This window comes from Pleurodeles waltl, chromosome 4_2 (assembly GCF_031143425.1).
Source record: "Pleurodeles waltl isolate 20211129_DDA chromosome 4_2, aPleWal1.hap1.20221129, whole genome shotgun sequence".
Taxonomy (NCBI): domain Eukaryota; kingdom Metazoa; phylum Chordata; class Amphibia; order Caudata; family Salamandridae; genus Pleurodeles; species Pleurodeles waltl.
Window position 1 is genome coordinate 1,057,601,762 of NC_090443.1, and position 23,746 is coordinate 1,057,625,507.

A 23,746-nucleotide genomic window follows, 5' to 3' on the forward strand; every position below is an offset into this window, starting at 1 on the left:
TACGAGCCCAACACTAGATGGCAGGAGTATGCAGAGCATGTGTATCTACAGGTGCCACGCACACACAGTTCATAGGTGACACTAAGATGGGAGGGGGCCTGGTTGGGGGAATAGCCAGGACGCGTCATGCTGGGGAGAGTGGTATTATATAAACCCCTATGGCAAGGGGGTGAGTGACAGCAGTAGCCCTTTCACTCGTACCCCTCTCCACCCACCCCCAAGACAAAACAAGAGACAGGTCATTTCTGTTAGAGCATTTAATTTACCTTCAATGGTATAAAAGTGTTATTTTCACAAAGTTTCACAGTAGTTTGTCCTTCAGAGATGGACATTTACAACGTGGTATGTTCACATTATTCCATTAGTTGCTCAAGTTTACAAAAGTTACTAATAGCTCAACTACTTGGCTTCTCAAAGCTCTATAGAAACGCTCACCCACTCACTCTTGGAGGTCTTCATGTCAGTCCTTTCAGAACAGAAACCAGAGATGGGTTAAATGACATGTGCTGGTGAACAAGCCCTCAGCTTGCAGATGCAGATTGCTAAAGGGGGCTTTGCTGCCCAAGACTTGTGCGTAAAGGCTACTTCTAGTTGGGTAGAAGAGGCCAGGGGTGGCAGTAGTGAGCATCTTCTAGACTAAGGCAGCAGGATTTTTTTTGGGGGGTTGAGGGGTCACCCCACACTAGTGCTAAACTTCAACTGGAGATCACTGCTTGCCATTCCCGTTGATGGGGCGGGCCTTGCGGGCGTCCGACTCCAGGAAGGCCTTGAGGTTGGGTCGTGCAGAGAGGCGCTCAACATACGCGTGGAGGAGGGGGAAGTCTTTCAGGCAGTCTGGAGCTAGTACCAGGTGAGTGAGCAGGATGTCCAGGAGCGCGTAGTCTGCGTATGAGATCTAGGGATAAGAGAAGGCAGAGTTAGAGGCGAGTCCAGAAGTATTCGGAGCTCGAACACAAAAGACGAGCTGCTTACCTTGCTTCCAACAATGAACCCTTTCCCGTCATGGTTCTTGGAGAGGAGACACTCAAAGGGTCTGAGATCTTTTGGCAGATTTTCAATGTATGGAGCCTTTCCATCCTCCTGTGGTGACGAGAAAAACACTGACTTGGTTATCAAGATCCCTGGTCATTTCAAGATCAGGTTTGACGGACATTTTCAAACCAACATTCCCTTGTGTTTGAGGCTCAGCGTGATCTAGAATAAACAAAATCCCACCACACACCATCTAACCTGATCAAACTCACTCAAGTGCAGGTGGGCATGGGGTCTAGAACAGCACCCACCAATCGGCATTTACAGGTCTCCACGCTGTATGTAATTTGCATCGAGCATCACTGACTTGGTTGCATTAGGACCCTAAAGTGTTTCAATGATGGATTTAATATGCCACTTAAAAGTTGACTATTGCTCAGTGAATAAACTCATTTCTGGGCTGCTTCGTGTTTTGAAATTCATTCAAATCTTCGCACGAGCTAAATAGTGTCCCTGGGAAGGATTGGTGCGTTCACACATTAGGACCCATGTGAGTAACTACAAGCCAGGTGAAGGGAGGGAGAAGTCAAGTAATGGGAGCCAAGTCTGAGTCAAACATCCAGAGGAGCTTCAAGAGTTTGAGAGAAAGGAAATCTGAGTCTTGTTTTTCCTGCAGCCACTTTATTGAAAGTAGGATGAAGTTTATTTAATTAAATTATGACCCTATTGAAAGGTCAATGAGCCCCAGGATTCTTTATGTATATGTACAATGGGTTTCACTTGGTATTTTCTACCAGGTCTGACCAGACGACATCCTGGTTCTATATGGGGGAGCTGGTCTCTTACTGAAGAACTAGGGCGCCTGGACTTGCTACAGCACCGCGTCTGCTCCTCCGGCTCCTCTACTGTGGGTTCGAGAGTCTACAAGAAACCAGGGACACGAGCAGCTCTGTAAGCTTCAGGGCCCATCTGCATTCACTGCGTGCCCAGAGTCCAGCAACGAAGGCTACTGGAACTCTGGGGTGTCCCCATCAGTCCTTTCACAACTAACCGGAAGCCTTGGGGGCTTTCAGGGTGCAGAGACCGCTCCACCTGTTCACTGAAGAGCACAAGAGCAAGGGAGCACCAGGGCTGTTTGAAAGCCAGAGACCCCACCCTAGGCTGAAATGCTCACATCAGCACAGAACTGACCATGGGTTCACAAGAACACTTGTTTATTCTAAGCCCACCAGCCCACATGTTAGTGTTAGAGCAACTGTCACCCTGGCGCAAAATGAAACCATATAATGGAGGAGGAAACTCGAAACAGGTAAGTTTTCAATTACTTTCTAAGAGCACAGAGGAGGCCCTGAAGAGCTGCAGGGGTTATGGCAGAGTTTAGGGGCAACCGCAGAGAAACTGAGGCCAGAACACTACACCTTACAGAATCCCAAGATGTTAGGAAGTGGACAGTGAACACAGAAGCTATAAAGCATCTTGCTACACAAGCCCTTCTAAAGGCTTCCGGATGTGACTACTTTATGGTACTGTCCCATATTTCACATTTAAACCGTTACAAAATAGCCAGAGACTCAGTGACCATCAGTGAACGAAATAAAAGGTACCTTAGCCCAAAATGTACTTTATTCTTCACATACGGCACTATGGGGTTACCCACAATTTCTATACATATGGGCGAGAGCTGAGCAGCCCACTTCCGGTTTACCATAGTGCCAAGAAGGAGGACCCTAGAGTCCTAATCTGTTACACAGATCTTGGTCCTACTTGAATGGAGGAAGCAACAGTCTTGGAGGGGCCTGGGTGCAGTTTATACAGCCGCATGCTTCCAGAGATCAGGTCCCCTTCCAGGGAAGGGCTTACTGATCAGAAGGCGGAAAAGTCACTCACCTGACCAGATCTCCCTCAATAACATTTATGGAGGGCTTAGTTTCGTCACTTTCTGGTGGTTTTGGGAAGCCTTGTCCTCTATACACCTTGCTTCACCATGGAAATTTTCGGATGTGGTCCAGTTTCTCTACAATAGACCTGCAGAGCCTCTGTTGTGAGCGTGTTAGGGACTTCTTGAATTAAGATGCTATGATGATTTAAATGTATTTATACTAAGTAGTCTTCAAACAAAAGTCAAACAAGAAAACTGGCCAGTAACACAAGGCACCAAAAATGAGAAGTACCTTCAAATAAATGGTACAAGTCACAAACGTTCATTTTAATTCAATGCTTGACGTCGACTGTTTGCAGTCATACTTTGCAAATTTTTTAATAAGAACATGTGCAGCTCAACAAGCCTAGGTAGTGCTTGGGCTGTTTAGGTAAGACATGCTGTATACATTTTGTGGGCTTACAGCCTGCCCATCGCTTTTTATTTGCGAGTTTGATTTTCCTGTGAAAAGACTTGCTTGCTAGTGGTCTGCTTTATTCTGTCCATCAAAGTCATTTGTTTCCTCCCACAGAGCAGCACTTAACTACTGGTATCTTTCACTTTGGTGCTTGTGTGTTCCTGTTGGGGCACTATTTCTTTGTTTCCTGCTCGTCTTTGTCAAAGCTTCCCTTTTGGTGGGTTCCTTATGGCAGCTTAAAGGCAAGCTTTGTTTCCCTTTTGATCACCATCGCCGTAAAGCTGCCTTCATTCATTATTTGCACTGCCATTGTTTATTTTAGGGTTGTAACTAGTGATTGTGTTTACAGTTATAGACCGCTTGTCAAGCGCACGTCCACGGGTTGTTTGCAGCCCCTCCTTGCCTACCTGGTCTGGATTCTGGACTTCAAATTGTGTTTATGGGGCCAGAGTCAAGCCATCTAATCTTTATGGCCATTGTGAAGGGAAATAGACGTACTGGTGTACGTGTTTGCTCTGTGTGAGCCTCCCCACATCTGCTGGACATTAAGGACTGTGTGAGAGATTATTCTTGTTTTAACAGTGTTCCATGTTTCCTTCTCATCTTTTTTTACTAGGAATCGCAAGTGCATTGCTTTTTATCATGAAGTGGTGGTACGTGAAATAAGTGCCTGCTAGTTCTATATGAAGTCCCCCAAAATGAAGGTCATTTAAATGATTCACGCTTTAATGCGTCTGAACAGTTAAAAAAAAAAAGAAAAAAAATCCAAACATTTGTTCCTTCCCACCTTAGGAAGCACGGTTTAACCTAGATGTGTGTTTTTGGACTTCAACACCTTCAGTTTTTCCAGTTATATTCTCCAACCTAATGAAGTGCTGTGTTGATGTTCTTAAATAAGAAAGTCTTATACTAACTCATTTTAATTCTTGAATGCCGCTTAGAGGATTTTTATTGTTTCCCCGCCGCTTAAAATAATATGCTTGATTGTTCTTATTTCATGACTTTTTGCTTGTGTGCAAAAAGATATTTTACTATGGATGAACCTGGAAGGTACCTTCTAGAACACTGTTCCTGGGGGCTGGTTGTTTATTGCACACACAGTAAAAGGTCGATACAAATGTGTTAAGCCTCCACTTCGTAAAGATGAGTGTTTCCAATAGCCATATTATTTATTGAAAGATAACTTTTCCTGCTGGAAGGAACTGTATTTATGGGAACTAAAAGAAGTACGTACATTTCTTTGAGTTTAATTCTATGCTCTCACCAATTAGTTGGTCCGATTTACCTTTTTTCCACAAACAGATTTTTGGTTAGGAAAACTTGGATTCCCTTCCTAATTCTGTGTCTTCAGTTTGGAAAAAGACTAGGTTTCTTCTTCCTCTGCCGTGCTCTCTAGGGCACTTGATGTGTAGTGGCAGCCGTCTACTCAGCACTGTCTAGAGGAGTTGTATTGTGTTGCAGCAGTATCATGTTCTTGAACTGGGCAAACTGAGTGGTGTTTGCTTGGTATGACATTTGTGCCATTTCATAGCGGGCGGCTCCTCCATACAGGCGGAGCATCACCTCCCCCCAAGCAGCGGCAGCTGCAAACCTTTTCCTAAAACACGATCCTAAACTGTTTATGATCGTGTTTTGGGAAAGAGCTCTAAGAGCACATTTATGTTTGGCCAGCCATCTCGGGCCGGCCAAACATGTGCACAGGGTTTTCAGCCCTGCAACAGTTGCCGGGCTGGAGAGAGCCTGCACCGGCTCCCAGTCTGGCTGGGTGCTCCTGGCCAATCCTGATGCTGCTCTGAGCATTATGATTGGCTGCAGGGCAGGCTGGGAGCCTGTGCCTGCAGTTGACGAGGGACTAAGGAGCGGCACGCAGCAGAGGAGGTAAGTGGTTTTTTTTTTTTTCATTATTTTTACACTGATTTGTGTATGGCTGGGTCGAAACTGGGAAGGCATGGTGAGCAAAAGAACGATGGATTAAACCCAGATCTATGACTCAGGGTGAGTGTTTGCATTCTTCAGCAGTCCGTCATCCTTTTGTGTTCCCACGGTAGTGCGCTGATGCATCCACGCGGGGCATGTGTCTTCACTTTCTATCTTGGGCTACAGGCTCCGCGTCAATGCTTCAGGGCCCTGCAGCACTTCTAACCCCCACTAGAACCATGACCCATCCTATTGTAACCTCAGCTCATCCTCTGGTGTTACTGGACTTTGTAGTCTAGGTGGAAATAAGAGCAGGGCAAACAAGTTACTCTGTGGACAGGACAGTCGTTAAGGGCTTGGCGTTTAGATATCAAGGAAGGGCTGCTACCTTCATCCCGTAACCTCTGAATCACCACCACTGGTCAAGTCTGTCCTGAGGGGCTCGAAGTATGATGGCTAACCCCTCTGAGGTCATGTAAGGATATCCCCAACATGGTCTAAAGTTTCCAGCTTGTAGATGGAAGCAGTAGAGGGTGTTGCATTTAAGCAAAGGATGGTTCTATATAGACATGGAGCATCAATTGGGGGGGGGGGGGGGGGGGGCGTTCAGCTAAGGGAGAACGGTGCAAGATGAAGATTAAACTGACGGGGCAACCCACTCACTTCTTCCATGGTAACTGGCAAGTTTGGCCACCACAGATGGCCAGGAGCGACATAGTTAAGACTACCAGTTACACCAAGTCTGCGGCTGGCCCTGTCCACCCCATTACCACTCTTTCAGCTACTCAGGCATTTAACTATAGTGTGTCTGGATCAGCTTGCAAGTTAACCAATAAGATGCTAGGGTCTCAACCATGGTTTTGGCCAGGAAATTCCAGGCTTGGCTATAAGACGACTTTTCCTTGAGCAGACACCCCTGGAAACAGAACCATCCTTTGCTTAAGTATCCCATGACCTGATGAGACGAGGCGTTGCTCAACGCATTATGGTTAAAATGATTCTGTAACATTTACCTTCCAGTCCATCCTTCGTAGAGGGTTTGAGACTTTTTTTGGGTTTGCTTAAACATTCCTCATTAACACTACTATAAATTTAAATTCAAGACTCTGAAAGGCATGCTCTGAGCCAGACGCTGAACTATGAAATAATTTAATGTTGAAGTGTATTTTCTACAAGTGCCCACAACTGAACATTGGCAGAAAATACTAAGGGAACAATACAGTTGAGAAAATAAGAGAAGTGCCCCCCAAAATGAATGGGGGTGCACAGAGGATTCAATGGCAGCCTTCATGGGAGAGGGTAATATTTTGTTTGATCATCAAGTATCTGTAGTTTACATCGTGTTTGTGGGGATTTTCACTCTGGTTTCTTTCTGAAAGTGGACACTCAATCAAGAATCTCTAGAGGAGACGCGGCTGCCTCTGGACCACCAAATAAGTGCAAGCATTGGCAAAGACAATAGGCCTTGCTTTACTGGACCAATACATGCAAAGACTGGCATTATCAAATCCGGTGTATGTTGTCACAATGGAAAGGGAGGCCTTTGCTGTGGTCTGGGCCTTGAAGCCGAGGCCACATTTGTTTGGCTCTCACTTCATAGTTCAGACAGACCACAAACCCCTTTATTTGGCTCAAACAGATGAAAGGTGAAAATCCCAAACTGTTTAAGTGGTCCATATCCCTACAGGGAATGGACTATAGAGTGGAACATAGACCTGAGAGACACCAGGGGCGTTGTGTAGGAAAGTACCCTCTTTCGTGGCATGTTATCCCCCTTTTCTGCCTGTTGTCAGAATGTTAGTGTTCACTGGGATCCTGCTAACCAGTACTCCAGTGATTATGCTCTCTCCCTTCTAACTCTTACTTACACCCCACCATTAGCATATTGATGCCCCCATGCAAACCCGTAGTATATGGCACCCAGGGCATTGGGGTAGCAGGGGGATCCACCCATTGGGAGTCCATGCAAGGTGCATCTGCAGGCCTGCCATTGCAGCCTGCGTGAAAGGGCGCATGGACCCTTTTCACTACAGGGCACTGCACCAGGTCACTAAGTCACCCCTATGGCAGGCCCTCCTAGCCCAGAGGGCATGGTGCAGGTACATGTGTGTGGGGGCACCCATGCACTAGCATTGTACTGTGTTACTGTAATAAAGAACCTTGATTTTCGTAACACCAAGTGCTTTCTTTCACGTGTGTGAGTACTGTGTGACTACAGTGGTATTGCATGAGCTTTTCATGTCTCCTAGATAAGCCTTGGCTGCTCATCCACAGCTACCTCTAGAGAGCCTGGCTTCTAGACACTGCCTACTAAGAGGCGATACCTAGACACTAGGCCAGCTTCCTACAGCTATCAAGGACCAATTGTTGAGTTGGGGGCCTCAACTTCCAGGCGCCATCTTATGACAGGACTGCGTGCCAACTGTCAGGAACAAAGGTCCATGGAACACTCCCTCAAAAGAATGGAAACCAGATAGCAGGCAGGAGAGTCAGGAACACTCACGTAGTTCTGGTAGATCATCTTGGCATACTTCATGCGCAGGTCCTCCACACCATCGGCGACCATGTCAATATAGGAGGCTTCATGGTTGTCCTTTCCATACAGATCTGAAAGATACGGGGCACGAGAGGGTTAGATACAGACAGTGCTTTCAGGCTATAAAACCGGAGGGTCAAGCACTAACACATGCACTCTGCGTGCTCCCCTTACACACCTGCCCCTCTCCCCTTACACATGTGCTCCCTTACACGTGTGCTTCCCTTCCACACACATGCACTCCACACTCCTTACACCATTACACTGCACATTACCCTCCCCCCACACACCCACCCCATTCCTTGCGGATTATGTAGGATTTGTCCCACAGAGAAGTCACTCACCCAGGCAGGTCCATCTATAACTGACCAGAAGTAACAAGCTACTGAACATACACTTCTACCCACCCCCACATGACCAGACATGGACCTTACTTGAATGTTCACAGGCTCCCTCCCACACTCCATGCCCCCATGCTAGCAACAGCCATAAAGGTAGTGGGCAGTTCTCTCACGCTCACCCCGTGTTTGGCCTGCAGAGTGCAGCTAATTCCACGGGTGGAGTGGGGTTTACTTCCTGCAGTGACTGCCTGGAGTGGCAGTGGGCAAAAAACTGAAATGCAGCCAGAGTAACTACTGGCTGAGAGCAAGTCCAGGGGTTGACCAAACACCTGTTTGCATAACTTATTACTTAAAATATACATAATGAGCCTTGGCTCACTGCCCTTCAGCCATTGATGAGACTATGAACCAAACTTTTGATTAATCCAGTGAATTCTCCATCTTGCCTCAGGCTATTGGCCGTTTGGTGCGTCATTCTACCTTCTAGCAAGTAGTTCCATTGCAACACATGAGGACCATTTTAAGTTTGAAAAGTACCACAGATTACACGGTAAATATTCTATCTCACACGTGTGCTACACACAAAGCAATCTTCAGGTCTGGCCTAACAGCACTGCCGTCCACAAGATGTATGGTCACAAGTTCTTACAATTATTCATGGAGTAAGCTTTGGCTCCACCCAGAAAAGTATTACCGTCTTGCTATTGGCTGTTTAGTGCATCATTCCACTTTTCCTATGGAGTGATTGCGTTGCAACACAAGGGACTATTTTACACCTGAAAACATGCAGTCGTTACACTTCTCATGTCACCCACCCAGTAAAAGTGCTCACTGACACCAGTGAAACCACAACATCTACCAGATGCTGCCCAGTAACCACCCAAAAGGTCTAAATCCTCTTCTGCTTTTTTTCCTGCTCCATTATAGGAAATACAGGGAGGTAGAGCTTAGAAATGGGTCCAAGGTGGATTGAATGCTTGAATTAATCTTGGCCAGTGGCAATCGCTCCGGCAATCTATAGGACAGCTACGTCTGCCACACTGAAAATAGCTTTTTATGGCTAGGTCACTGAAAGAACATGTTAAAATTTAGTTTTCTACATGTTCCACAGACTGGCCCCTATAACAGCTCATGCGTGGCTGAAATAGTGAGGTAGCCACACTGACCACCCCAAGGCTCCTTTGAGGGGCTTTGAGCAGCAAAAATCAGCACAGCTGGCGCCTTGGCAGCCGACACTGGCAACAGGACAGCACAGAAAATGGACGGCTAGTCACCCTGTGACGACAGGGTGGGGACACCAGTCTTCATACAGTCTTCTCATGTGCTTGTAGTCAACCAATCGGTGCCTTTCTACAAAAGTATTGAGCAAGTGTACACGCACCCGGAAAGTAGGATTTACTGGCGCTCTCGTTCGTACTGTCCTAAAGCAGGATCTCTGAGTAAATACATATGAAGTGAGCAGGAACCAGGCACACGGGAGTTTGTGCTTAATTTGTTAAAAAAGAAAGTGCCAGGGGTGTGGTCAGGTCACTGCAGCTTCCACCACCCATCGCTCCCACTAGCGAGCGAGGGGTGACACTACTAGCCATCACATCATTCTAGTGCGACAATCGGACTTTAAATAGACACTAATATACATTAAAATGACTAATACATGCTGCCCAGCTATTCTTATAGATTTGGGTGGCAGGTGTTAAAGATTTTAATGTATGTTTAATTATTAAAAAGCTGTTGAGCTTCTCAGAGTAAGAAACAGCACCACCATGTAGCAGGATGTCATAAGAGCCAGTGCTGCCAATAGATTGCAGGTGCCGAGCACCAGAAACCACTGGCTCAAATTAAGCGCTGATAAAAGCGGTTTTGTCACACGATTGTTACTCTCCCGGCTCTTTATCATTACAGTATTGGTATGTATTCGCACAAAGCCACACCTACTGGCTTTGCCAGCAGATGCTTAATTAGCAAATATCGGTACATCTTGCTGCATCAGAGCATGGAGTTAACCCTCCCATGCATTGGCAGCCTGCCCTAGAGGTAACAGACTAGTGCCACATGGACCCTTAAAATTTGTCCTTTCTCCAGACCCCACTCACCGTGGTTCCGGGCCAGGTAGCGCAGGATGGCGTTAGACTGGTACAGCTCGAAGTCTCCATCTTTAAAGCCCGGGAGCTGCCCAAACACCTGCCAGACGCCAAAGACAGGAGGAGAAACATTAAGCAAATAAAATGAAATTGACAGTTCAAATATGCTGTACTTTAATTCCAAGCTAACAACCATATTTTGGTGAAAAAAATCTTAATTGTATAACATTGTTAATAAAACTGCTGTTAGTGCACATCTTAGAAACTGTTTACTTTGTGCCCCAACTCATGCTTTGTGCTTATCTTGTAAGAATTGTTTTCTATCAGTTTTTCAACCATTTTCTGTCCGGACAAACATGATGAGGAGAGTAGATCTGCAAAACATGCATTGGTTCCAATAGTTTAAGTTCACTGTAATAGTGTACAGTTATTTAAATCCAGATGTTAACATATACAGCCCTCAGTTACTTGCAGTATAAGATCACATTGATTCAAGTAATTTTCTACTATGAAGTGTGATTGTATTACAAATCTTGAGGCAGAAATTAAACCTGTTAAAAGAAATGCTGTATTTTCTTTGAGGTCTACACAGTTCTCATTTGTAACAGAAAAGTAACTTAAATTATTTTTGCTCTCTGCCATCCCAAGCGCTGTTGGTACCTTGCTCTTGTCAGTCAAGTTTATGACCCCCAGCTTTCTATCCTCGTGCTGCAGATCACAAGTTAGGCTGTACGGCGAATGTTGAAGGTCATGCTAGTCTTGAGTGACTTCTGAATCTGCAACTCGAGGGGCTAGTCAATGAGGAGTACCGTTGGTTCTCAGAAGCTGGAGGCCTCATTGCATGGACGGAGTCCACACAGGACCCAAGATCTAAAGGGTACTGGGAGGACATTTCTTACATAGCACAGATGCTATAAAGACCAGAGGCTTGCAGGCAAAGCAGCAGGGGGAGCAGCAAGAGAACGGGTTACAAAGGTTGAAGGCTCTCAAGAACCAACTGCAAAACCTGTGGGTCCAGTGGCCACCTCCAGCAGTAACCTCTTGCTGACACTGCTTATTCCACGTTGCACCCAAGGTTCAGGTTATCCTGCATTAACAGTTAGCAGGTATGCGAGAGGGAGCGCCACTCGTGAGTGGTGCCCAACGTGGGGCATGCTGCTCAGGTCTGAGTTCCTGCACCTGAAGCCAACAGTCAATGAAGCAGAGATGGACGCAGCACCAAGCTCTTTCATTGGGACACCAAGCTCTTCCATGGTGCAGTTTTAAATGACTTAGCCGTTACACTGGTTTTTCAGGGGACAGAGGACATTCTATGGTGTCTAAGTAACAAACATGTAAACCAGACAACTGCTACACCTTGATTAGGACTCGACAGTTTAGACATTAATGCATACCAGGCTCTCACAATTAAGACAGTTTATCCTGCATTCCAGTATGCACCAACCCCAGAGCAACAGCATGAAATCAAAAGTGTGCTGTAACAGTGTAAGCCTCATAAGCCACTAAGTCCCCTGCATTACACAGAAGTCTACATCTAAATCAGGAAACTTGATTAGAAGGGCCACGGAGCATCAATGCAGCCCAAGCGAGGGGCCAGGGAGCACCGACAGCTTAGCAATCCTTTACACAACCGATGCTGGATGAGGCCATGCAGGGTAAACTGTCCACCTTGCCACCGAATGAGTCTGCGCTTCAGGTAGAGGCATTCTGTTTCACAGCCCAAGTCTTAAACCTAAAGTAAGTCAATGGGGCAGCAACAGAGGCACTTTACCTTCAGAATCAAAGACTATCTGCAGAAAGGGGGGCTTGGACCTGAACCTGCGGAAGTCGAACTTGGATGCAATGCTGCTCAAAAGTGAGTGTATCAGACCCTGACCAACAAGGAAACCGGTCTGGCCTATCTACAAGTTCAGGAGAGCAGGGCCTCAGGATAGTTTAAGCCCATTCTGGTCACATGAGAAAAAGCTCCATGGAAGTTCTGATTGAGAGTGAGGTCTGATAGCAGCAGCCAGGCAGGGGCACCTTGGATCGGCGATCACCAAGCGTCCGCTGTCTAGAGCCGGTGGGCTCGAGTCTGGGAGGCCACAAAATATCGATTCTATAATCGGTTACCAAAGATCCCCAATGATGGCTGGTCCCAGAAAAAGTGCAAAGGTGTCTTACTAAATTTCCCCACTTCACTAGTAATAACCGACGCAAGGCAGTAGGGGTGGGCAGCCACTCACCAGGGAATGGGACGCATGGGAAATACGGATTCTCTCCAGTCTGCAAACTGGAGGGACTCAGCATTTGAGCCCTTCAATAATAACTCCATATAACAAGAAGGTATTTGTGCACACAGACAAACAGGTAAAGTACTCCCCAGTAGCAAATGGCACTTGTGAATAGGCAAAAACTAATCTCATCTTCAGATATAGTCTAAAGTCCAGGAAGAGACCATTGATGCAGACAGCCGATTAGAACATTCTGTCCTCCGTAACAGAGGATGCTGGCACTCCAAGGGATCACAGCTCACTGCGGCTGTCATGTCCAGATCCATTTGTGTCTGTGTTACTGTGGCCTCCATGTCTAGATCCATTTGAGTCCATGCTTACGTCAGTCAGTCTCTGGTCCTTTCCTCACCAGAGGTCATCCTTCCGGTGGATTCAGGTCCATCTTATTCGCTTTGGAAGAAGAGAGTGAGATTCGGGCTGTCTCTTCGTGCTGTTTTGTCCAGCTAACAAAGCAGAAATCTGGACGCCAGCTGCAGAAGGTGGGTGAGCTAGAGAATCCCTCAAGCACACTCCTATTTAGGAAATGTATTCCCCCGCTCCAGCCGGGGACCACCTCAGCCCCCGCCGGGGACTGAAGCAGAGGCCCCTTCAGAGAGGCATAAAGCAGCAGTGCAGACAAATCCAATTCCTCCCTTTGAGCATTCAGGGTTACCGTTCAATGAGGACTACCCTAATTTGGGCTTTTATGTACTAAATCTGTTATGAAGTTATTAACCGGTCTGGATTGTGAATTAAGTTAAAAATTACAACATAAATTAGTTGTGTCAATTATCTGCAGATCTTGGTGAAATCCTCACCATGTCAGAGCATGGAAGGAGGAGGGGTGAAGAGGTACTCAACCCTTACTTATGGGTAAGAGTACTTGACCAGAGGCCTACCCCACCCGCTGGATCTGGTACTCTCCCTCCTTCCCTTTGGTATTTGCAAAGCTCTACATTGAGCAGGAGGTGGGATAAGGAAAGTGAAGCGTTGATTGAAGGAGGAGAGAAGTGAAAGGAAAAATACTTCCCAAATTTCGTTTACAAGGCTTGGGACAACTGGTCGAGGTCACCTCAATGTAAAAACTGAGGGGGAGAAGGAGGGCGTCTGGAGCGCAGAGTAATGAAGATTCCTAGTATGTGGCAGCAGTGCTTAATTTGTAAATAAAAACGTGCTGGTGCTCAAAATCCTCCTCTTAGCCCTGCGGCTGCTGCAATTAAATGTGGGAACACAATACTGAGGCGGCGTAATCCTGAAGCCATCGCGGGCCGCTTCAGTCCATATAAAGCCGCTCCCTGCCCCTTCAGCTCACTCTTGCAGCTTTCTACTTTCGCCCTTTGTGACTTTTTTTTTGTTTTTCCCTTCCTCAGTCTTTCCCATATGTGTCTTTTGCTCGCAGCAAATGCTTGAGGCAGAATAAAGCGCCAGCCTTCATAAATAAGTGCTGGTGCTCAGCACCGGAAACGAGCACAAATTAAGCACTGGGTGGCAGGTTCATTACCCCCTCACCTGTCCCTCCTGGACAAAGAGGACTTCCTCGCGGATGGGACCCTTCGCTCTGGCACAGCTCACTGTCCACCAGGACACCAATGGATATGTATTTTAGGGAGGAACCTCAGCAGCCGACCCTCCCCCTTACCACCAGCTCCCTTTCAGCACCCACTACAGACCCCTCCCTACACTAGGGGTGTCAGCACTGCGTTAAACATGCAACAAGGCATTCCGGCCAAATTCCACCGACTGCCACGTGACTGCGTTTTCTTGCACGCGGCTCCCCAACAGTAAGCGGGAAAGCGAGGACCGGCGTCCCCCACTGTGATTGTCAGGCCCTAGGAGGGCACCCAATCAGATTTTCCCCAAAGCGGGCTGTCAGACTGGTCCCGCTGCAAAACCTACTGCTCGAACAGAAAATCTGCTCGGGCGGCAGCAAAAACTAACTCGCAGTAGCGCCCTTTGGCATGCCACATGGTGCCTTTCATGCTGATTTTTCAGTGCGGGACAAGCTCCTGGTGAACAAAGAAAAACAAAGAAAAACAAAGAAAAACAAAGAAAAACAAAGAAAAACAAAGAAAAACAAAGAAAAACAAAGAAAAACAAAGAAAAACAAAGACAAACAAAGAAAAACAAAGAAAAACAAAGAAAAACAAAGAAAAACAAAGAAAAACAAAGAAAAACAAAGAAAAACAAAGAAAAACAAAGAAAGGTGTGAGGTGCTGACTTCTGCAGACTCCCTGAACTCCACTGAATCTCGCCTAGGTGCAGAAGACTAAATAACTAAATAAATTACAAATATTAACTTATTCTGGACAGTGCCTGGATGGTACCCCTCTGGCCCAGATGTGGCCTCACCAAGTCCACATCTGTAGGACCTGCAGCGCCACCTGCAGGACAGCAGGGACCGGTGCACCAGGACACCTGGAGGAAAAACGAACCCTCTCTGGATGGCGACAGAACCAGAGCAGAGCAATGTGCCCAAGATCACAGCGTGTCAGTAAGAGCCAAGGAGGGGTAAGATCCCACTAACCAGGTGCGAGGTGCTCAGGTGTCGCTGCCCCGAAGGGTTAACACTGGTAACCGGATCTGGTGGGGCCAGCTCTGGTGTTCACTTGGCACAAGATCACTGCCAAGTGTCACACCTGTGCTTTTAGGTCAATTAATTCAGGACCGCCCCACCCGATGGAGGCAGGGAGGGGCTCACCTTCCTCCAGTTCACCCCTCCCCCCACTGGCCCTCCCCTCCACGCAGCCTCAATGCCAGACTCCGGGGCATCGCGTTACCTGGCGGAGCCCCAGGGACAGTCCGGGGGGGGGGGGGGGGGGGGGGTGGGAGTGGGGTATCAGGTTATGTGCCCTACAAACCACCTGAGGGCGGGGGCGGACTAACACCCGAACATACCATCAGCCTTGGGGGGTCAGGGGAGGGATGTGGAATGAGAAAAGCAATCAAAGGGCATTAAACATCCACCCCCCCCTTCCAAGACTGAACCCACAACCAAAAACCCCACAGGTGAGCTGTGAGGGATCCCACCCCCACAAGCCACCAGCTTGGCCACCTGGACATCGATCAGGGCCGCACTTCCAAACCTGCTCTGTAGCGCCTTCTGACCCCCATCGAGGCGCTGGCCCTCTGGTATCCCCGCTCCCTGACACCCCCGATCCAGTCACCCCAGCACCGGCTCAGGGCCACTCTGCCCAACACGGACCCTGGTGCCTTCTGACCCACATCCAGGTACCCTTGTTAGCCCTCTACTCCCCGAGAGACACTGACTGCCAACCCAGCTTAGACCCCCTCCACCCAGCACCCCCCCCCCCCCTCCCAATCACCTCTGAACCCCGCCTCAGGCACTTACACATTTCTTTTTGAGGTCTCCTTGCGTCCAGAGGTCAAAGGTCACCACGTCCTCCTTCCAGTCCTGCCCCTGGTCTGCCAGCAGAATCCGGGCCGCCTCGACGCGACCTGCAAGAGGGCAAAGGCGGCATGAGAGGGTGGACCATGGAGGGGGGGCAGAACCCATGGGCAGCGTGCTATGAGGCAACTAGGGCTGGAAGGGGGGCAAGAGCTGGCATGAGAGAATGGACCATGGGGGGGGGGGGGGGGGGGGGGGGGGAGGCAGAAGTGGGGCAGAACCCAAGAGCAGCGTGCTATGAGGCAACTATGACTGAAAGGACAAGAGCTGGCATGAGAGAAGGCGCCATGGAGGGCGAGTGGGACGTGAACCCAGGGGCAGCTAGCAGGAGGGCACCTAGAGACGGCCTGGAAGAGGGCAGGAGGTGCCATGAGAACAGATGGGCGCGAGCAAACAGGGACACTGACAGCACACGGGCACCCGATGGGCATCAAACACCAGGGCACCCAGAGGGCACAGGGTAGTGAGGGCCTGAGAGCAGGAGCCCTGGAGAGCGGGGGGCAAGCAGAGGCGCCCCTAGGTACCAGTGCTTTTGGTGGTAGTGTGGGGGGGGGGGGGGGGGGGGGGGAGAGAGAAGAGGTCGGTGCTGATGGAGGTTCCCAGGAAGAAGGGGGGCGGGGATGTGGAGTTGGGGGTGGGGCTTCCCTATTACATGGTGAGAAAACCAGTAGGAAGGTACACAAAGCCTGGCCCCAGCCACCCGAGGTTGGGGCTCGAGAGGCTCGGGGTACCCCAAAGCCAGGCCCTCCAAGGATCTGGAGGAAATGTGGGTTCGCCCTCAGGCCCTTTTGGCATCAAAGGCAGCAAGGTTGAGGGAGCAGCGAAGGGGCTCGTCTGTAGGGGGGGGGCGGCGCCAACACCCACTGCCCTGGTCCTTGGAGGGGTTCGCTCATGCTCTGCTGCAGCGCCCCCGCCCACGGACCCCTCCTAACCCTGGGTGCACAAGCCCCGAGTCTACACAGATCTCCCACAGAACCCGCCCACGCCGAACCCCCACCTCCTGGGGGCAAGGTCACAAGAAAGGTCTTACCAGAGCCCCCCCCCCCCCCCCCAAGAGCCCCAGTGAGGCCACCAGGGACAAGATAACCCGGTGATGGAGAGGGACCCCCTCACCCCTGCAGTGCACCCCTCACCCCCTGCCAGAAGGGGTGCTGGGTTAGAGATAAGAGCAACATTTTTCACAATAGAGGGTCCTGCCTAGAAGAGAGGTCCCCTACCTGCTGCACCCTGCACGGGCAGGTGGGACCCCAACACCCCCGGAGAGGCACCGTCTCTTCCCAGGCAGCTGTTCTATACCCCCCTTTCTTCAAACCCGCCCCCCTCAGTGATACCAGCACCCCCGGTGGGTTCAGCCCTGGTTATCTTTTCCATTCTTGAACCCTGGGTGTCTGTCCTGCATGGACACCCCCGGAGAGGCACCGTCTCTTACCAGGCAGCTGCTTGTCTGCATCTCCGGTCTTCACAGACAATTCCCCCCCACAGCTCGATCAGAAGACTGACGGAGCTCATCCCAGCCCTGCTGAGGCCAGGTGTCTAACCCTTGTCCGTTCTGTTAGTGATGTCTGACTGAGATCCAGACACTCCTGGTGACTGGTGTTTGTTCTTCCAGTGTCACTTGGCAGCAGAACACATGCTCAGGAGACTGACAGACCTCCTCCCATCTCTACTACTGAGACCAGGTGTCTTCACCAGGTCTCTTCCTGCCCTGGGGCAGATCTCCGAGTGAGCTCCAGACACTTACTCCTGCAGGCCTCACAACCAAGGACCAGCATACATCAACCACCACCTGAAGGTCCACCTCCCCTCCCGACACCCAGACTTCACTGCCTCGCCCACCTGGCCATAACCGTGAGACAACCTCCATCCTTGTTGATTCGTCATCATGAGCCAACCCCAAGGATGGGAAGCCCTCGTGACGGCTCCGTAACCCGTGGGGCAACCTCAACCCTTGTTGACTCGTCATCATGAGCCAACCCCAAGGATGGGAAGCCCTCGTGACGGCTCCGTAACCCGTGGGGCAACCTCAACCCTTGTTGACTCGTCATCATGAGCCAACCCCAAGGATGGGAAGCCCTCGTGACGGCTCCGTAACCCGTGGGGCAACCTCAACCCTTGTTGACTCGTCATCATGAGCCAACCCCAAGGATGGGAAGCCCTCGTGACGGCTCCGTAACCCGTGGGGCAACCTCAACCCTTGTTGACTCGTCATCATGAGCCAACCCCAGGGATGGGAAGCCCTCGTGACGGCTCCGTAACCCGTGGGGCAACCTCAACCCTTGTTGACTCGTCATCATGAGCCAACCCCAGGGATGGGAAGCCCTCGTGACGGTTGAACATCACTCAAGATCCGCAGACACATTTAGATGAAAGAGAAGTTCACCATTCTGCAGTGAGGAGACTCCCAACTATGGGCAAAAAGGCACCGATGGTCTGATAATGTGAGAGATGAATGTAAAAGGGCGTGTAGTTTATGATTTACATAACTCAAGGCCATCTAATGGTTATATCGTGCTGCGTGAGTGGACTGTTCAAGTCTACACTCAAAGGCAAAAGCGACATTATAGTGAAACTTTCACTTCAATCAAAAGGTTTTAAACAACCGCTGACAGGTTAGTTATGTCAAGTAACTAGACCTGGTGCCCAGAGTAACTAGTGAGGCGCTGGTAGAGATCCCCTGCTGGAGTAATTGTTCAGTTCCAGTGACTCTGCTGAGAGGCAGAAGCTCTGGGTAACCAGGGCTGCGCTCCACGGTGGCCACCCTAAGGAACCCCTGGCTGGGCTCCGAGCCTCCCAGCAGCCCTGGAGAGAAGGGCTCAGCTCCTGGAAGCAGCAGAGGGTGGGGGCCAGCAGGAGGCCAGTAGTTTTATTCGGCACAGAAAGGAGGGGGGCACATGTATGGCCCCCCCCCCATCCCTCCCGGCATGACCGTGGCAGCCATTATTGAGTAAAAGTTGATTTACAATCTCACTTATGAAGCCCTTGAAACATTCTCGTAATTAACTGATTTGAGATATTTAAACTATGACCAATTTCACTAGTTTGTTGGAAACATTATATGACTTACTTAACTGTTTCACCTGACTTACATCCCTTTAAAATGTGTTCCTAACTTTCTCAGGGGGCGCTGGGATCCCTGCAGAGCTCACAACAGGAACAGGGTGGGACTTGGTCCCATCCGCAGGTGATGCCCAAACCTTTTGCCTTCAACCTCCTGTTTCCTGGAGCATTTTTGTTAGCCTTTAAGACTGTACTTAGAGCTCCGAAGGGAGGCTGCAGCGTATTTAAAAAGCTGGACATGTACTTTCAAGTTTTACATGTCCTGGTTGTGAAAAACTCCCAACTTCTTTTTTCACTATGGCATGGCCTACCTGTCCTATAGACTAACATTCTAGGTCTATTCTATAGACTAACATTCGAGCCCCCTTATTACATTTAATAATTGATAATTCCAAATGGGAGCGTTTAGGCAACTCATGTTTGGTGACTATAGAATTGCAATTAAAAAATCCTCCTTAAGGGTAAAGTTGGATTATTGAAGTCTGAGAATGCCACTTTTTAAAAGTTGGTATTTTCCTGTCCCAGCCACTGAGTGCCTGCTGCCTGTATCCTGGGTCACATGGCTAGGTGTACTTGGCAGTTGATCTTTGTGTAGTGCTACCAGAAAAGACGACAAAGGGAAGATAGGTGTTGACAAGATGGGACACTGAGTTAACAAGGGTGGGGGAGCTGCCAGCATCCACACTTGCACATCACAAAGGGTTTGCCTGACCACTCCAAAAAGGGTTGGTCACTGCTCTTGACCCCAGACGAGATGCAACCAGGACAGGGAGGAAGGGATGTCTGACCTTTGGGGGGCAGGGGGAAGCTCTATAACATTCTTCTGCCTCAATGTGGGCACAAGGTATACATATTTGACCTCAGAGCCCAATTCTTCAGATCACTTCTGGACTCTGCCAGGTAGGACTGCCCAGCTATGAAGTGTGCCCAGCTTTGCTGCCCAGGTACTGTGGTTGCTGTGCCCGCCTGAAACCAGCTGCCTGTGTCCCAGGACTCCAGTGGTCAGTTTGGCCAGAGAGACCGCAGGGCCCAGAGAGGGGCAGCAGGCCAGAGAGACCACAGGGGCCCCAGAGAGGGGCAGCGTGGCCAGAGAGGGCAGAAGGTGCAGGGCCTTGGAAGGAATGTTTGGCCGAGAACCAGTAGTGCAGCGCCTGGAAGTGGCAGGACAGAAGCAGCAGCACGGACCCTGCAGACAGGAGACTGCCAGAGACCGGGAGGGAATCCACGCAAACTTCAGAGTATGAGACCTTAAAATAGGAGCCAGATCCCTGCCCGCCAGGTCTGAACAGGAGCTAGGAAAGAACCGGGAGTGCCAGGGGGTGGGGGGGAACCAGGAGTGGTATAAGAGAACCGCGAACTAAAACAGGTGTGCCAGGTTAGGACAGAACCAGGAGCTAGGAGAGAGCCAGGGGTGCCCGGCTCTAGGACAGAGCCAGGGGTGCCAGGAGCTAGGAGAGAAGCAGGAGTGCCAGGTTAGTGAACACCAACCAATCCAAGGAAAGAACTTCACCTAAGAGGGGGGCGTGGCCAGGAGTCCTGGGCGGGGCAAGAACCAGAGGGCATCTGCAGACAGAGCCAGAAGCCCAGGGGCAGCTGCGAGGCAGAAGCACGTGCTGCACAGGGCCCACAGGAGGCGCCTTGAGGACGGGTGGAGCTAGCGCCCAGAGGCCGGTTGCTATGCGCTGTGACATCCCTCCAGGGGTTCAGCTTGTGTTTCTTTCCAAGAAACAGTCTCGGTGAGATCACTGGAGAGGATCACACCGGATTTTTTTTTCAAGGGGGCGGGGCTGTTCAGTCCACTTTTAGCCCCCCCCCCCCCAAAAAAAACGTCAGCTGTCTGGGATGAACGTTATGTTTAGAGTCGGAGTCTCGTTGTCATAACTTGAGGGGGTCACCCCCCCCCCTTACACTGGAGACCACATGTGGGGTAACGGGGACACGTTCTGCTGTCTGTTGCACTCCCCACCCCTTCTACCCTTTTTTCCCCCACTGAGGAGCGGCCTGCGGCCCCCCCCCACCGCTTATACCCCCCACCCCTTACCCCAGAAGGGGCTCACTGCCCCCACCACCCGTTCTAACCCCTCAGGAGAGGCCTAATGCCCCCACCACCCCTTATACCCCCTCAGGAGGAGCTCACTGCCCCCCAACACCCGTTCGCTGGAGTACGCTCCCCCCCATGCGCCCCAACAAGAGCCAAGACGGGTCCGCCTGGGCTTCGAAGCGCTGCACTCACCTCGCACGCCGAAGTAGATGAAGGTGTAGTCGTGCACTGAAAGAGAGGGGGAGAAGGGGTGAGTGAGCACAAACAAGCACTGGCAAAGGCAAGAGGCCTGGCTTTCAACAGCACATACTATGGACACACCTTACACACGTCCCCTCCCAACCTACGCCCACCCCCAACAAACCCCACCCCCCGCCCCCCCCCCACACAGAGGGGCACTACACTAGCCTCAGCGGGTTAGTGAAGGAGAGGGCTCTACATTGGCCTGGGTGAGCTGCGGAAAGAGGGGCGCTATACTGGCCACCATGAGCTATGAAGGAGAGAGGGGCGTTGCACTATGCTATGGAAAAAGAGCGCGCTACACTGACCTCAGTGAGCTGTGGAAGGAGAAAGGAGCGCTACACTGAGCTGTAGAAGGAGGGGTCTTAAGGGTGCGGCACAGAGGCTCAACTTTGAGAGGCGGCCCGGGGGGGGGTTGGGGTGCTCACAAGGAAATTAACCCTTGAATGTTGACAGCTGGGGAGGGATGGGGGAGTGGGGGACATGTCCCTGGAATGTAGGAGCTAGAGGAGGAGTGCCTGTTAACCTCGAGGAATGGGACTGAATTTCGAGGCGGTCAAGGGTGGCGTGCCCCTGAACTTCAAGGCGCTGGGAGAGCCCTCAAGTTAGAAGGGTTCGGGGGGGGGGGGGGCGCGTCGTGAACTGTAGGAGCTGGGGGGGGGGGGGGGGGGTCTAACGTTAAGGGGCGCCTCCGGACCCCCACTCTCTTGAGGGTCTGAGCCCAGTAGAGGAGACAACACCTTGTGGGTGGTGGGGGTACAGGCAGAAGGGGAAGGAGAAGATGGGGGCACTGGGAAGGGTGTCCTGGGGGCAGAGGGAAGAGTCTGAGCAGGTAGGGGGGTACAGGTAGAGGGGCACAGGTGGGAGGGACACCAGGGGACAGGTGCAGGACCCCATCACGGCGCCGCCGCAGACTCACTGCTGCTCCTGGGCGTCTCTGGGCCGGGGATGCTGCGGAGGATGTCTGGGCGGGAGGCACGTCTGATGCACAACCAGCGACTGGACAAGAAGAAGACCTGAGGATCTAGGGGCCGGCTACGGGGCTTCTTTATATCAGCTGCAGGGACTGGTCACCTGACCAGTGCTGAGTCATTCCCAGCAACGACCCTCCCCCTGCACAGCCCTTAAAGGGGGAGGGGCCTCTCTGGGTCCCGTGCAACCAGGCTGTGCATTGAGACTGTGCACGCAGGCGTGCCGCCCGGGATGCACACTAATACTGTGCACACAGAGTGCCAAGGGTGCCGCCCGGGCTGTACACTGTGACTGTGCACACGGAGTGCCAAGCGTGCCACCCGGGCTGTACACTGACCTCCGTATTTCACATGTGAACCCCCACAGCACACCCCTTAAAGAGGGAGGGGGCTCTCTGTATCTTGTGCAACCAGGCTGTGCACTAAGACTGCGCACACAGGGCGCCACGCGTGCCACCCGGGCTGTACACTGGCCTAGTGTTCCACCTGTGCTCAGACTGTTCACTCAGACCTAGTATTACACCTGTGCACCCTACTGTAAACTGTGCCCCAAGCCTGTGCATCAGACGATGGACGAGACTCTGCAGGTATGTACCCGGACTGTGCACCGATCCCATGCACGGAGTCTCTGCGCTGAGCTCGGGCATAGAGATCAAATCAAATCAAATCAAATCATTAGCATTTATAAAGCGCGCTACTCACCCGTGCGGGTCTCAAGGCGCTAGGGACAAAGGGGGTGGTTATCGCTGCTCGAACAGCCAGGTCTTTAGGAGTCTCCGGAAAGCGGAGTGGTCCTGGGTGGTCCTGAGGCTGGTGGGGAGGGAGTTCCAGGTCTTGGCCGCCAGGAAGGAGAAAGATCTCCCACCCGCCGTAGAGCGTCGGATGCGAGGGACGGCGGCGAGTGCGAGGCCAGAGGAGCGGAGGGGGCGGGTGGGGACGTAGAAGTTGAGCCGTCTGTTGAGGTATTCCGGTCCCTTGTCGTGGAGGGCTTTGTGTGCGTGGGTGAGAAGTCGGAAGGTGATCCTTTTGCTGACTGGGAGCCAATGCAGGTGTCTCAGGTGTGCGGAGATGTGGCTGTTGCGGGGTACGTCGAGGATGAGGCGGGCTGAGGCGTTTTGAATGCGTTGCAGGCGATTTTGGAGTTTGGCGGTGGTCCCAGCGTAGAGGGTGTTGCCGTAGTCCAGGCGGCTCGTGACGAGGGCGTGGGTCACGGTTTTTCTGGTGTCGGCGGGGATCCAGCGGAAGATCTTGCGGAGCATGCGGAGGGTGAGGAAGCAGGCGGAGGACACGGCGTTGACTTGCTTGGTCATGGTGAGAAGGGGGTCCAAGATGAAGCCGAGGTTGCGGGCGTGGTCTGCGGGGGTCGGTGCGGTGCCGAGGGCCGTGGGCCACCAGGAGTCGTCCCAGGCGGACGGGGTGTTGCCGAGGATGAGGACTTCAGTTTTTTCAGAGTTCAGCTTTAGGCGGCTGAGCCTCATCCAATCTGCGACGTCCTTCATACCCTCTTGTAGGTTGGTCTTGGCGCTGGCGGGGTCCTTGGTGAGGGAGAGTATAAGTTGGGTGTCGTCGGCGTAGGAGGTGATGATGATGTCGTGC

General features: G+C 51.0%; 1 protein-coding gene across 1 annotated transcript; it reads right to left on the reverse strand.

The window, feature by feature from the left end:
- Positions 1–242: 242 nt before the first annotated feature.
- Positions 243–22,248, reverse strand: LOC138293752 (glutathione S-transferase P 1-like). The gene is made up of 7 exons (XM_069233092.1): positions 22,099–22,248; positions 21,132–21,167; positions 15,785–15,891; positions 10,196–10,283; positions 7,729–7,832; positions 973–1,080; positions 243–895 (listed from the first exon to the last, which is right to left on the reverse strand). Coding segments are annotated over exons 1-7 (633 nt in total). The 5' UTR covers positions 22,100–22,248; the 3' UTR covers positions 243–706.
- Between the last annotated feature and the right edge of the window lie 1,498 nt (positions 22,249–23,746).